The sequence below is a fragment of the Delphinapterus leucas genome, chromosome 5 (genome assembly GCF_059928025.1).
Source record: "Delphinapterus leucas isolate spDelLeu-1000000601 "Yukka" chromosome 5, BTC_Dleu_Yukka2, whole genome shotgun sequence".
NCBI classification, from domain to species: domain Eukaryota; kingdom Metazoa; phylum Chordata; class Mammalia; order Artiodactyla; family Monodontidae; genus Delphinapterus; species Delphinapterus leucas.
Window position 1 is genome coordinate 85,722,512 of NC_143133.1, and position 13,222 is coordinate 85,735,733.

Genomic DNA, 13,222 nt, shown 5'->3' on the forward strand with positions numbered 1-13,222 from the left:
AGTGGTCAAACCAGGATCTGAACCCAAAAAGTCCAACTCTCCAGCTCTATTCTTACCATTAGGTTACACTATCTTTCAAGATTTTATATTTTTTAATAAACAAACATCCAAATCTGGGGAGTTTTTCATCACCCTAGGATAACGACTAAGGCCTATATCTGAATTTCTGCACACGGTCTCCAAAAGATGATACATATCCACAAGAAGAGAAATAAACCAGTGGCAGGGCTTCAGTATTACTAAGAAACAGAAAATATGAACTTCAAATTGCCTGTAAATAGAAAAACAAACACCAAACCCCAAATGAACTATTTCTGGACTTCATATTGCTGCAAGCCTGAACAGAGAGCAGGAAGCGTGTAACCACAGAAGAGAGAATGAAAAGCCTAATGTGACAAAGCACAGTCAAAATCATCCTGAGAAAACAGAAGGCCCATACTAAGTGCAAAAAATACCGAACATGTATGAAGTCTGGCAGATCTCAGCAGTGGCTATGGTGAAAGAACTTCCCTGGGGAGAATGATGTAAATAGAAAGGGGGAGATATCCCTTGACAGAGAAGGCTAAAAAAGGAAGTAAGAGAGGAAGTTAAGTAGGATTTGGCAGAAAGCAAAGAGATCCACAAGATATATCAACACGTATCCACCAAAAAAATTTTTTTAGTTAAAAAAAAAAATCACCTATTAAAGAAACTCCTTTTCAGGAAGAGAAGAGGAAGAGGGGCTCTAGAAATAGAAATCTGAAAAAGCACCAAAAAACCTTACCCTGTCCAAAAGCATATACAGAAAAATCAGTTTACCAAACAAAGAAGATGTAAAAAGGAGACAGAAAATTAGAATCAAAACATTTCAGTACTGAAAATTTCTCCCCCAAACTAATTATAAGGCAGAGTAAATTTGACTGAGTGAATTATATATCAACAAACACTTGGAGATGTGGAAAACCCCACCTTGAATCAGAAATTTAATAACTAAGAACCCAAATGATCCATTCCACCTTCCCCAAAGGGGAAAAATAAATAAATAAAAGAAAGTATGAATCAAAATGGGCTCATGGTATACCTGGAAAAATTGACTGAATGATCAATCTTGAGTTATAACTTGGTAAAACTATTAGATTTCACAGATGAAAAAATACACAGAAGAAAAAAATATACAGGGCCCCAAGGCAAAAAGACCAGATTATTTATAAAAAGTAAGAAAAGTAAGCTGACATCGTATTTCTCAACTACAAGATACAAAGCAAGATATCAAGGAAGAAAGTTAACAGCCTTGAATTTTACTTTCAGCCAGGCTCCTTTCAAGAATAAAGGTTACAGAAAAATTTGAAATGTGTTAAGAACTCAGGGAATACGGTTAATTCTAAGCTCCTTCTGAGAAATGCACCAGCGACTAAACCTGATTTCAAGTCTTATATAAAGCTACAGTAATCAAAATAGGATGGTACTAGCAAAAGGCTAGAAACAACCAATGGAAGATAATACTGGGTTCAGAAAGAGCCCTACACATATGTGGTCAATAAATTTCTGACAAAGATGCCAAAAAAACTGAATAAAGAAAAAACTGTCTTTTCAATAAATGGGCTAGAATTACTGGATATTCATACACAAAAAAATTAACCTTGATCTATGCCTGGCAAGATAGAAAAAAACAAATTAATAAAAGTACAGGGCTTCCCTGGTGGCGCAGTGGTTGAGAGTCCGCCTGCTGATGCAGAGGACACGGGTTCATGCCCCGGTGCGGGAGGATGCCACATGCCGCGGGACGGCTGGGCCCATGAGTCATGGCCGCTGAGCCTGCGCGTCCGGAGCCTGTGCTCCGCAACGGGAGAGGCCACAGTGGTGAGAGGCCCGCGTACAGCAAAAAAAAAAAAAAAAAAAAAAAGTACAAAACTGTACACAGTGAGTTCAAAATGTATAGTCATGTACACGAACTATACTTTGTATGGTATAGAAAAATAAACTCACAAAACAATAAACCTTCTAGAAGAAAATACAGGGGAAAAGCTTTATGATTTTAGAGTTAAAAAAGGGCACAAACCATAAAAAAGAAAAACTGATAAACTGAACTTCAGCAAAATTAAAAACCTGTGCTCCTCAAAAGACACTGTATTGATAGTAAAATGAAAAGACAACCCACAGTCTGGAAGAAAATATCTGTAAAATGTGTGTCTGATAAAGGACTAATTTCCAGATTATATAAAGAATGCTCTCAATTAATAAGAAGAAAACAACCTAATTAAAAACCAGGCAAAGATTTGCAAAACTGAAGTAGAATAATGTCAAGTAACTTGCTTACTGTCACAGAGTCAATAAGTAGCAAAACTGGAATTTGCAGGATAAGAGAACAGTAATATATAGAAGATTTATATGTTACATAATTTTTGATGGCCATAACTTTGAATATTCACCTGCTCTTCCAAGGTTTCACTTATAGATGTTGCTAGTTTCAACAGCTCTTCTGAATCTTGTTGGCATCTAGGATTCAAAATAAAACACCGCAATTTCAATGTTCTCAATTGCTATAAACAGGTCATATTCAAAACTGAAATTTAAGAAATATGTTGAAAACCTGTGGATTACAAAGTGCTTACTGACTTTAAGGTAACTGGTTTATAAATACATTACTTCAAAATTACATCAAAATCATGCTCACCTAAGAGCAGTATATAATGTTTAGTTTTAAATACACATGGCAAAAACTTTTTGCAACAATACCAGGAGGTAAAAAATTCTATAGTGGATTCATAATTTAATAATTCTCAGATTTTTTATTTTAAAAAGGTATAGCTTTTGAAGACTTCAAAATAGGAAAATTCTTATTTAGTATAACTCCATTTTTATAAATTGATCTCTCCACTCCTACCAGAAAAAAGACCAGGTCAGAAGTGTTTATACAGTTCGGTGTATCTAGTGGTATTACAATAAAAAAAAAAGTTATTTCAAACAAAGAACATTACCCAGTATTTGGCTTGCGACTATAGTTCTCCTGAAACTGGTCCAAGGCAAGCATGGCTGAGTGAATCTCTAAAGGTGCCTATTTAGAACATTAAAAATTGGTCAATATTTATTGAGTGTGTAATATGTGTCAGGCACTGTGCTAATGCTTTTAAGACATTATTTAATTTAATCATTATAATAAATGTATTAGCTTATTACTATTATCTTTATATAACAGATAAGGAAGCTGAGACTTGACTTCAAGGTCATAAAGATATATTTAAACAAAGATCTAAGGTTTTTTTCCCTCTCCCGTTGCGGAGCACAGGCTCCGGACACGCAGGCTCAGCGGCCATGGCTCATGGGCCCAGCCGCTCCGCGGCATGTGGGATCTTCCTGGACCGGGGCACAAACCCGCATCCCCTGCATCGGCAGGTGGACTCTCAACCACTGTGCCACCAAGGAAGTCCAAGATCTAAGTTTTAATCCCAGGCTCTATGACTAGTTTTTATTAGGTTATCCATATGAAACAAAGTATTACCAACTGAACAAAGGAAACAAAATGTCTGTACAAGAGCACCGAATTCTTTTTCTTTATTAACATTTACAAATTTGGAAACTGTTAATATCGAATATAATTCTTTACTTATCACAAATACATTCACTGCTACAAAACTGATCCAGTGATTTAAAAAAAACAGAATAAATGCTTCCAAAGTTTTTATGGAAGAACTATGTATTATATAAAACTCTACATGGTTCAGAAAATCTTTTAATATGATCACCTTTGCATAAATTAATGAAACCACCTTTACACTATCAAACCTGGTATATCATTATAAAAGTAAACCTTTTTCCTATTATTTTAACATTTCCATTATATAAATTCCTATTTTTAATCCTTCGGCATCAGCTCTAGATACATGAATACAACTTTTATTTTTTAAAAATCCGACAGTCTGACAGAAATCTTCATAATCCCTTACCAATCCCCACCCGCCTTTCTCAAACCTGCAAAGCATTTATTTACCTCAGGTTTGCTAAAATCCGCAATAAGGCACTTTGGATGTTTTATCTGCTTCTCTAATGGTTCCTAACAGAAAAAAACAAAACAAACAACAGAAAAAAATCCACTATTACTTCGGAGCAAGCACATGACTACTTGACAAACTACACAGAGCACTAAAAGCAATGGCTCCCTCCCAAAGGTCTGAAATAAATAAGGTTGGGCTAATATGTTTTAACTGAAATGTAAAATAGCTACCATTCACTGGTTACCACTTTTCGTATTATCACACTTTATTTTTTTAATGTTATATGCAACTAGATAACCTGTTCCAAATAGTAAATTTGGGAAGAATTGGTACAAACATTTGTATACTCGAAAAAATCTATAATCTTAGTCAAAGAGCTACCATATTTTTTTGATACCAAGTTATCAGGACTCGTTATGCCTGACATAACTTGAATAAATACCCAGTTAAAATTTTCTGTGTGGAGAAAAGGACACACCAAGCCCAAAAAAACCCAACCAACACTCCACCACCACCTCTGCCCCCCGAAAAAAACAAACCCAATCTGAAATTTACTTGAGGCATAATTAAAAATTGGAGTAAATGGCAAGAGGAAGTAATGCACAAATCTTCCTACAGCAGATTTGACTAGCTGTAGCATTTTAATCTGTTTAGCTCTAACTTTGGCTTGAACAAAACCTTGTAGAGGACTTTAGTTAATAATTGTTCTGGAAAAGAAAAGGCAGTCAAGTTAAAACCTTGAGAACTTGCAAGAAAAAACAGAGACTTATTAGACAGCTTATGCTGAGAAGTGGCCTAAGGATTTAAGCAGCAAGAGGCTCGCTGGTTCCTTGATACAAGTAGCCTCTACATTCTCTCTGTACGGATACTTACCTTTCCTTTCAATGCCAGTTTATGGAAATTATTTAACATTTCTAACATATTACACTATTTCTTTTTTCTTTTGCGGTACGCAGGCCTCTCACTGTTGTGGCCTCTCCCGTTGTGGAGCACAGGCTCCGGACGCACAGGCTCAGCGGCCATGGCTCATGGGCCCAGCCGCTCCACGGCATGTGGGATCTTCCCGGACCGGGGCACGAACCCGCGTCCCCTGCATCGGCAGGCGGACTCTCAACCACTGCGCCACCAGGGAAGCCCCTACACTATTTCTTGAAATCCAAAACATTAAAAATTTAAAAACCTGGATTAACAAATATGATAAATAAAAGAAATATTCCTTTTACTTCAAAAATGTAAATGACTGAGTAATAAAACAGAACATATACTGAATCAATGCTTATTAAATCTTTCAAATACATATTAGTTATATCTTTTGTCTTAGGAAGTAATTATAAGAAGTATAATCAACTCTTTGATGATTCACAAAGGAGTAGTTCCTTTGTGAACTATATGGATGGGTATTGTAGCTGTAAATTTTTTTGCTGCTATCAGTTTATTTCCATAGATTGATTCCATTTTCCCGAAAGTGGGTACAAATTAAAAAACAAAATCTGTTCAGCCTCTGAATTACTTTTATTGCTTTTTTTCTCCCTGCCATTCTTCTGTAAAGAAACATTTTTTTAATCAGAAAAAAAAATACTTACAAAGCAGAATGTTTTAGGAGTCTTAACTTGAACAGCTATCCCTCCATGTAAATAAGGTTCCAGTTCTCTAGTATCACCAATGCTAAAAGAAAATGGTGATACCACTAAAAGGAAGAAAAAAAAAAACCATTACATACTGATATAAGTATTTAAATTTGAAGGTTTATCACCATAAAGATGTTAATTTTTCATAGTTTACAAAATTAAGATCTCAGTATAAATCATTTTATTTGGTGGTGGGTGGAAGTGTGGGGAGCTAGACAGATTATTTTTCCCATACAAATATAAGGACTTAAGCAAAAATGGCCAAGAAAACTTGGAAGGAAAAAAAAGGAATGAGAGGTGCTTATTATTAGATATTAAAATACTTTATAAAGACTCAGTAATTAATATACTGATACTTTATATATATATAATTCATAATAATTAAAATAGTATGATACTGGTTCATGAATAGACAGGCAGACAAACAGAATAGATTATTCAGTAACAGACCCACAAGAGACACAATTAAGGTGGTACCTCAAACCAGCAAAGAAAAGATACTCAATAAATCTTTTGGAAAAAAAGCCATCTGGGAAAGTATTCCAAATGGATAAAAGTTTTAAATATCAAAAACGATGACAAAAAATTATTAGATAAGAGCATAGGAGAAAAATTGCTTTAAAACTTTGCAGTAAGGAAGGTTTTCCTAATTATGACTCAAAAGAAAAAATTGAAAGCTTTGACATCATATACACATAGAGCCATCATAAGCAAAGTCAAATGCCAAACCAGAAAAAAATTTTTGCGACTCATATTAAAAAAAAAAAAACTCAGCAAACATGCCCTATATATTAGGAGTTCTGGGGAAAAATAACAACTCAGTGAGAAAGTGGGCAAAGGACAGATGATTCACATTAAAGGAAAAAGAAATAGCTCTAAAACTTAAGAAAAGATACTTAATCTCATTCATAAAATGTAAAATGCAAATCAAAATTATACTATACCACTTTCAATCATACAGGAGACTATTCTACAATTACTGATGTGAAAAGACCATCTAGATGTTTAATTTAATGAAAAGGCAAAGGGTAGCTCTAGTCATAATATGTTACCTTGCATGTAAAAATGCATAAGGAAACCTGGAAGGGCACACAATAAACTAAGAATAGTGGACAGGTAAGAATGAGTGGGAGCCATAGGTGGGCAATAAAGTTTTCACTATAAACACTTGCCTTCTATTTTTTTTTAAATTAATTAATTAATTTATTTTTGGCTGCACTGGGTCTTCATTGTGCATGGGCTTTCTCTAGTTGCGGTGAGTGGGTCTACTCTTCATTGCGGTGCATGGGATTCTCATTGTGGTGGCTTGCCTTGTTGTGGAGCACGGGCTCCAGGTGTGCAGGCTTCACTAGTTGTGGCATGCGGGCTCAGTAGTTGTGGCTCGCGGGCTCTAGAGTGCAGGCTCAGCAGTTGTGGTGCATGGGCTTAGTTGCTCCGTGGCATGTGGTATCCTCCCGGATAAGGGATCGAACCCATGTCCCCTGCATTGGCAGGTGGATCCTTAACCACTGTACCACCAGGGAAGTCCCCCTTCTATTGTTTTTGAACGATTTGCTTATTCACAAAATTAAATTAAATAAACAAGGTTTATATATTAAGTAGACAGAAAAGGTCAGCAGAGTAAACATCAAACTTAGCTGCTGTTACTTCTGGAGTAGAGGGGAGGTCTGAACTAGTACTCATTTTTAACTCTACCTAAACATAAATATATATATATCTAGAATAAGCATATATTGTTTTAGCTATTTAAAAATGTTTTTCAAATAACAGAAAATTACTTTAGAGCAGTAAGTACCAACTAATAAATGTTAAGAAAAAAAAAGTTTCATAAACTGCTACTCTATTCAAATATTCTCTCTCTGCCCGAAGAATTTTTGGTACAAAATGTGGGTTTTATTTTCATTCCTTGATATCCAGTGGCTTCTCCTGTTAATATATACATATAGCCTCAAGATGCAGATCCAGCACCGCAATCCACCATTGCATGGCCCCCAACACAACAAAGGATAGTCCTAAATAGTTGAGTCAATTTATGCAAAAACAGATAAAAATTCTTTAATATCAGTGATCTCAATCTATATTTTACATATTTAGATACAGTCTGGGAAACAATCCAACAGTTTTGTTACCAAAGATTTTTTTTTTTAATATTTATTTATTTGGTTGCGCCGGGTCTTAGTTGCAGCAGGTGGGCTCCTTAGTTGTGACTCGTGGACTCCCTAGTTGTGGCATGCAAACTTTTAGTTGCGGCACGCATGTGGGATCTAGTTCCCTGACCAGGGATCAAACCCTGGCCCCCTGCACTGGCAGCAGAGTCTCAACCATTGTGCCACCAGGGAACTCCCCAAAGATTCTTAAATATAGATCCAAAGTTGTTTTGGTATAAAGAGTTCGTAACAGGGACTGATTTTTTTTTTTTTCTCTCCTAAGGATCCATCTCGTAGTCATGAAAAGAAAAATAAAAGTAATCCATTTACTAGTCTATACACTAATCACATAATTATACTTTTAGATGCCCTAAAGATAAAACTGAATCACTCTCAACTGAACAGGTGTAAACATGCTGTCTCTGAGTTACAAGACATCTAGCAATGTCTTTAACTCTTTTAAACATGGCTGGAGGAAAATCACAAACTACACAGACTAACGCTGCTATAAATTCATTATTTTCAACTTCAAATGGATCCTAAATGAAGCCTGATGATTTTTCGATTTTTTAAAATGTTTATTCTCCTCAAATCTCTGGCCTTACCACCTTACCTCTCCTTTGGGTCATGATTTCATCTCAGTCCACTGACAAAACATTCCTACAGCTTCTTGCCAATAAATCCACAAACCTGCCTGCAGTAACATCCATTCATCCCTTTATCCAAGCCACTGAACAAAAACATATATCTTCACTTGAATACTTCACTGTCACCTCACCCAACAAGCCTAGACTGTACTCATTATCTCTCTCCAAAACCTGCTCCTCTTCTTGCACTCCCTAATGTGTAAATAAGGTGCCAGAATCTTCACTCACCTACCATAAAGTTTTCTCTTAAATGTCTTAAGACTCTTGCTATCTCAACTCCCACTGTCACCCCTGCTATATTATATCTTTAAGTTCTTTGAATTCTATCTTGCTTCTTACTGTTTGTCTCTGCACAGAATATTCTTTTCATCATCTTCGTAAGCCAATGCAATCAATTTTAATCAAGATACCCTGTCCCCACTGCTGCTGTACCAAAAGTGAGTAGGTTTCCTTGCTAAGGTTAGAGTTCCCAGAATGCCTTTTCTCTCTTTATACCATCACTGCTGAATGTTAGTATCCCCTCACCTGGATTAAATGTCTTGAGGCCAAGAATTGGATCATGTCTGTCTGAGCTGATGGTGTGTTCTTGACACTGAGTATAGTGTCTGAACTGTAAACATGCTGAATAATGGATAAGTATAAATGAATTAATAAAACACATAAACTTACCAGTTATTTGTTGTGTAGATCCATTTAAGCCTGTCATTCCATTAATTTCTCGAAATGTTAGGAATTGTCCTGTTTCAAGTTTGTGAGGACGATTTTCAAGGCAAGTGACAATGCCAGGATTAGCCTAGAAATAAGAGTAATATACTAAAAAACAAGTCCATGTATTCCTTTTTTGTACAAATTCCAAATCTCACACAAAAAGGAACATATTATCATAAAATTCTCAAAATAACCAAAATTCCAAGCCATTCTTCTCCTTCCATATTAAAAGCAATGCTTTAAAGAATTGTAACAAAATAGTGACTTATCATTTTATTATGTGATTTTCAAACTTATTTTATTATGAATGTTTAAAATATAATTTCTGTGTTTGGGGGAAACAGATTCCACAAGGGAGTTCAAATATTTCACAGATGCAAAGATTCTTGTGATTTATAAAAACATTCAAAGTGACTGAATGGTAAGTTTCAAAGTCATTCATGACAGACTCTGTACATAAAAGATGAGTCTAACTTTGAAGATCAAAGAAATGTAAGAACAGAGGATGGAAATTTAAAGCCAGGAAAGTGGTAGTTTAAAGCTTATCCAACACTTTAAAGCAAAGAAATATTATGTATCCCTGCTTATCAAGATAAAAACAGGAAGGAATTGGCTTAACTCACCTAAAAGGTGGATGAGATAGGTCAGACACCAGGAAATTTCCTAACTGCATATAATCCATCACATTGCTTGAATAATGTGATAATAATTTAATTTACATAAAAACTAATAGAATTATAATTCTCTCTTTCATAAGTATGTAGATTCTAAAAATTCTCTTGCTGTTTAAGGGTTTGAGAAATACAATTATGATCACAAACATGTAGATAAAATTAATGTAATGTGGGTTTACTAATATCTCAACAAGAACAGAATTCATAAGGACTTTAAGGAGAAATAATTTACAGATAAGTTAAATGGGAACATTCATGATATTTTTCTAATTTTTTATGGATAACCTCCATATTTCCTGCACTAGTCAATAAAAGACAATATCAGTGCAATACAAGATCCCTTGGAGCTTATTCTAACTCTATAATATTCTTAGGGACAAACCAACAATAACTAGAGAAGGTAAAAGGCTGAACAATAACCATTCTGTAAGCAAAGAGATACACAAAATGATTTTTCAATGAATTTTTTCTTAAAAAGGGGTGAGAAAGGCAACATTACACTGGCTTTAAAAAGAAAGCATAAAGATAAAATCACAAATACTATTCAGTCAAAGTTTATTATCATTTCCTTATGTTTGGTTTCTTTTGAGCTTTAATGTAAATTGATCATTAAGAGTGCAAATAAAGTTAATGATTTAGGCTAAACTACAGAAAAAGTAGTAAAAATGGATCATAATAATTTCTCCAATTCTTTCAGGGAATAAAAAATTAAGCTTGCATGATATTAAGAGAACATGGTTAGAAAATTCAGAGTTTTTGATTTGAAGGTTAATTAACTCTTAAACTTTTCTCATCCTCCAAATAATGTTTTAGAAATATAACAAATTAGAAAAGCTTTTGTTTATGATGACTTAAGTGTTCATCTTCCTGGAGTCAGAGTGTTGGGCCAAGTGACTTATTACATACTTAGTACATCTATGATCTGACAAATCAACAGTTCAGTAAACACTGACTCACAATTCATGTCCCACAGGAACATGACAGAGAACAAAATTAAAATTAATGACATAAGCAAATGTTCATCAATTGTTAAAAAATGTTAGATGGAACCCAGAATACTCTCTCTTAATATTCTAACTTCAATTTTAAACAAATAAAAAATACTGCATATTACAATATTTTGCTAATATCACCTTTTAAAAAATAGTTTTCACATCAACTTAAAAAAATCAATCATATACATATACAATAATATATGTATATAATCATACTTGCGTTATATTTGAAATGAAAATCTCTTTTGGTTCCTCTCCTGTTGTATCTAAAACTTCAAATTCGTCACCGAAATCACAAAACAACCGTGACCAAATTCCATGTATATCTGCACTGATGAACTGTGAAATGAAGAAACAAGTTCAAGCTTATACATTTATATAAAGAAAAAAAAACCCTCAACTATCTTAGGCCTTTTGGTGACAATTTTATTTATAATTAAGCATATTATTTGAGGTATAAAGTGACCACAAATATGATAATTTGTTTGTAAATTGGTTTTGGAATCAAGGATTTTGATATTTCGGACTGGATATCTAGTGTTAACAAAATTAGAAGCAACATCAGCACACCATCATTGTACATTCTATAATTTTTAAATAACAAAAATTCGTGCCTTGCCCTAAAAATCAAGCACAGAATATAAGAAAGATAACTTGGTTTGACAGTCTAGCAGTGAATTCTTACTTTTCATTTTAGAAAAGAAGAATGGAGTGTCCATTCACCAAAAGTGGTAGAGTTGAAGGAAAATAAAACAGCTAAAAACTCAGAGTGGCGTCAACAGGAAAGGGGCTGAGGTACTAACAGTGCACATCGAAATTATGAAAGGTAAGAATCAGATTCTTAAACACAATCATAAATGTTTTATTGAAAGTGATTTTTATAACATTCTCCAGTCTAAGAAAATGTAAAGAAATCATTTTTGTGCTCAGTTAGTTTTAGACATACTGATAATAAAGAAAAAGTCTTAATCTGTAACACATATGATCCTGTATAAGGTGATATTTTTCTAACAAAAACTAAAGCCAATCATATTTGGGCATAAGAACGTAGCCCATTAAAATAATTTATACCACCTATTATATGAGGTAGTGAAATAGCTAACAGAAGACTACCTCCTACCTGATCATGCACTGCCTTTACTATCAAAATAGGTACCTACAGCATTTTTTATGAGACATAAAACTGAGAAGAAATTTATAAGCTTTTTTTTTAAGTTTAAAAGCTGCAAACTCAAGGACAATTTCTTTCTTTGCAAAACAACTTTAAAGTATGAATATATGCATCAATCACATAAAGATTTTACTTTACAACCTTGTGTAATTATTTTGTAAAACTTTTTTTTTTTTTTTTTTTTTTTGCGGTACGCAGGCCTCTCACTGCTGTGGCCTCTCCCGTTGCGGAGCACAGGCTCCGGATGCGCAGGCCCAGCGGCCATGGCTCATGGGCCCAGCCGCTCTGCGGCATGCGGGATCCTCCCGGACTGCGGCACGAACCCGTGTCCCCTGCATCGGCAGGTGGACTCCCAACCACCGCGCCACCAGGGAAGCCCTATTTTGTAAAACTTTTGTGTTCTGTTCTAAGTTTACTGACTACTCTGTCTTATTCATCTACTTAATTTAATTTGTAAAACAACACAAATGTTCTACAGAGTATAAATATGCTATGTAAGTACCACAATCCAAAGATTTTCAGCACATCTATTTTATACAGTATGATGATAGTTTAGTGCCTATCTCAAAGGAACAAATAGCATTTTCCTTTTGCCAAAGGAACAAAGGACCCCACGAAGGAGGTGGAGTTAGTAATATGTATGCAGTTGTAGGGGATGCAGACCTTTTTCCATTCTTCTCATCTAGACCTCTTTCCATTCTTCTCAATGTCATCACTACTTAACAATACCTAATTACTCTGAACAAAAATCTAGGAGTCATTCTTTATCATTCTTTCCTTCACAACTCTTATTCATCCATTCTCAATCCCATTAGTCTGTTTTTACAAAAGATACCTCGAATTCAATGACTTCTCACACTCTCTATTCCCATCAAGGCACAAGTATCTCTCACTTGGACTACTTACTGCATTAGCCCCTAACTGGTCTAGCCACCTCTACTCTACTGCTACAATTCAACAGTTCTCTTTCTTTTTGGTTTCACGATCCCTTCACATTCTTAAAAATTACTGATGACCCAATTAGATTTTATTTATGTGGGTTATACCTACTGATATTTACTGTGTTAGAAAGTAAAACCAAGAAACACTTAAAAGACAAGAACACACACACACTTTCAATTAGCTGTCAGAGCAATAATATCACCACATATCAAGTAGACTTTGTAAACTCTATTGCACCCCATAAGAGAATCAGAGTGAAAAAAGCAAATAACATTTCAGTAATATTATAATAGTTTGACTTTGCAGACCCTATGAAAGGGTCTCAGGGACCCTCAGTGT

The 13,222-nt window shown here is 34.7% G+C and overlaps 1 protein-coding gene across 2 annotated transcripts in view; it reads right to left on the reverse strand.

Moving 5' to 3' along the window:
* UBA6 (ubiquitin like modifier activating enzyme 6) overlaps nt 1–13,222 on the reverse strand; it is an 82,946-nt gene that overhangs the window by 34,218 nt on the left and 35,506 nt on the right. For both annotated transcript variants that reach the window (XM_022561690.3, XM_089911999.1), the window contains 6 exons: nt 10,987–11,109; nt 9,063–9,186; nt 5,555–5,658; nt 3,968–4,030; nt 2,958–3,034; nt 2,409–2,475 (listed from right to left, as the gene is read on the reverse strand). In XM_022561690.3, coding sequence (XP_022417398.2) covers nt 2,409–2,475; nt 2,958–3,034; nt 3,968–4,030; nt 5,555–5,658; nt 9,063–9,186; nt 10,987–11,109 — 558 coding nt within the window. The remainder of the gene's footprint in view (nt 1–2,408; nt 2,476–2,957; nt 3,035–3,967; nt 4,031–5,554; nt 5,659–9,062; nt 9,187–10,986; nt 11,110–13,222) is intronic.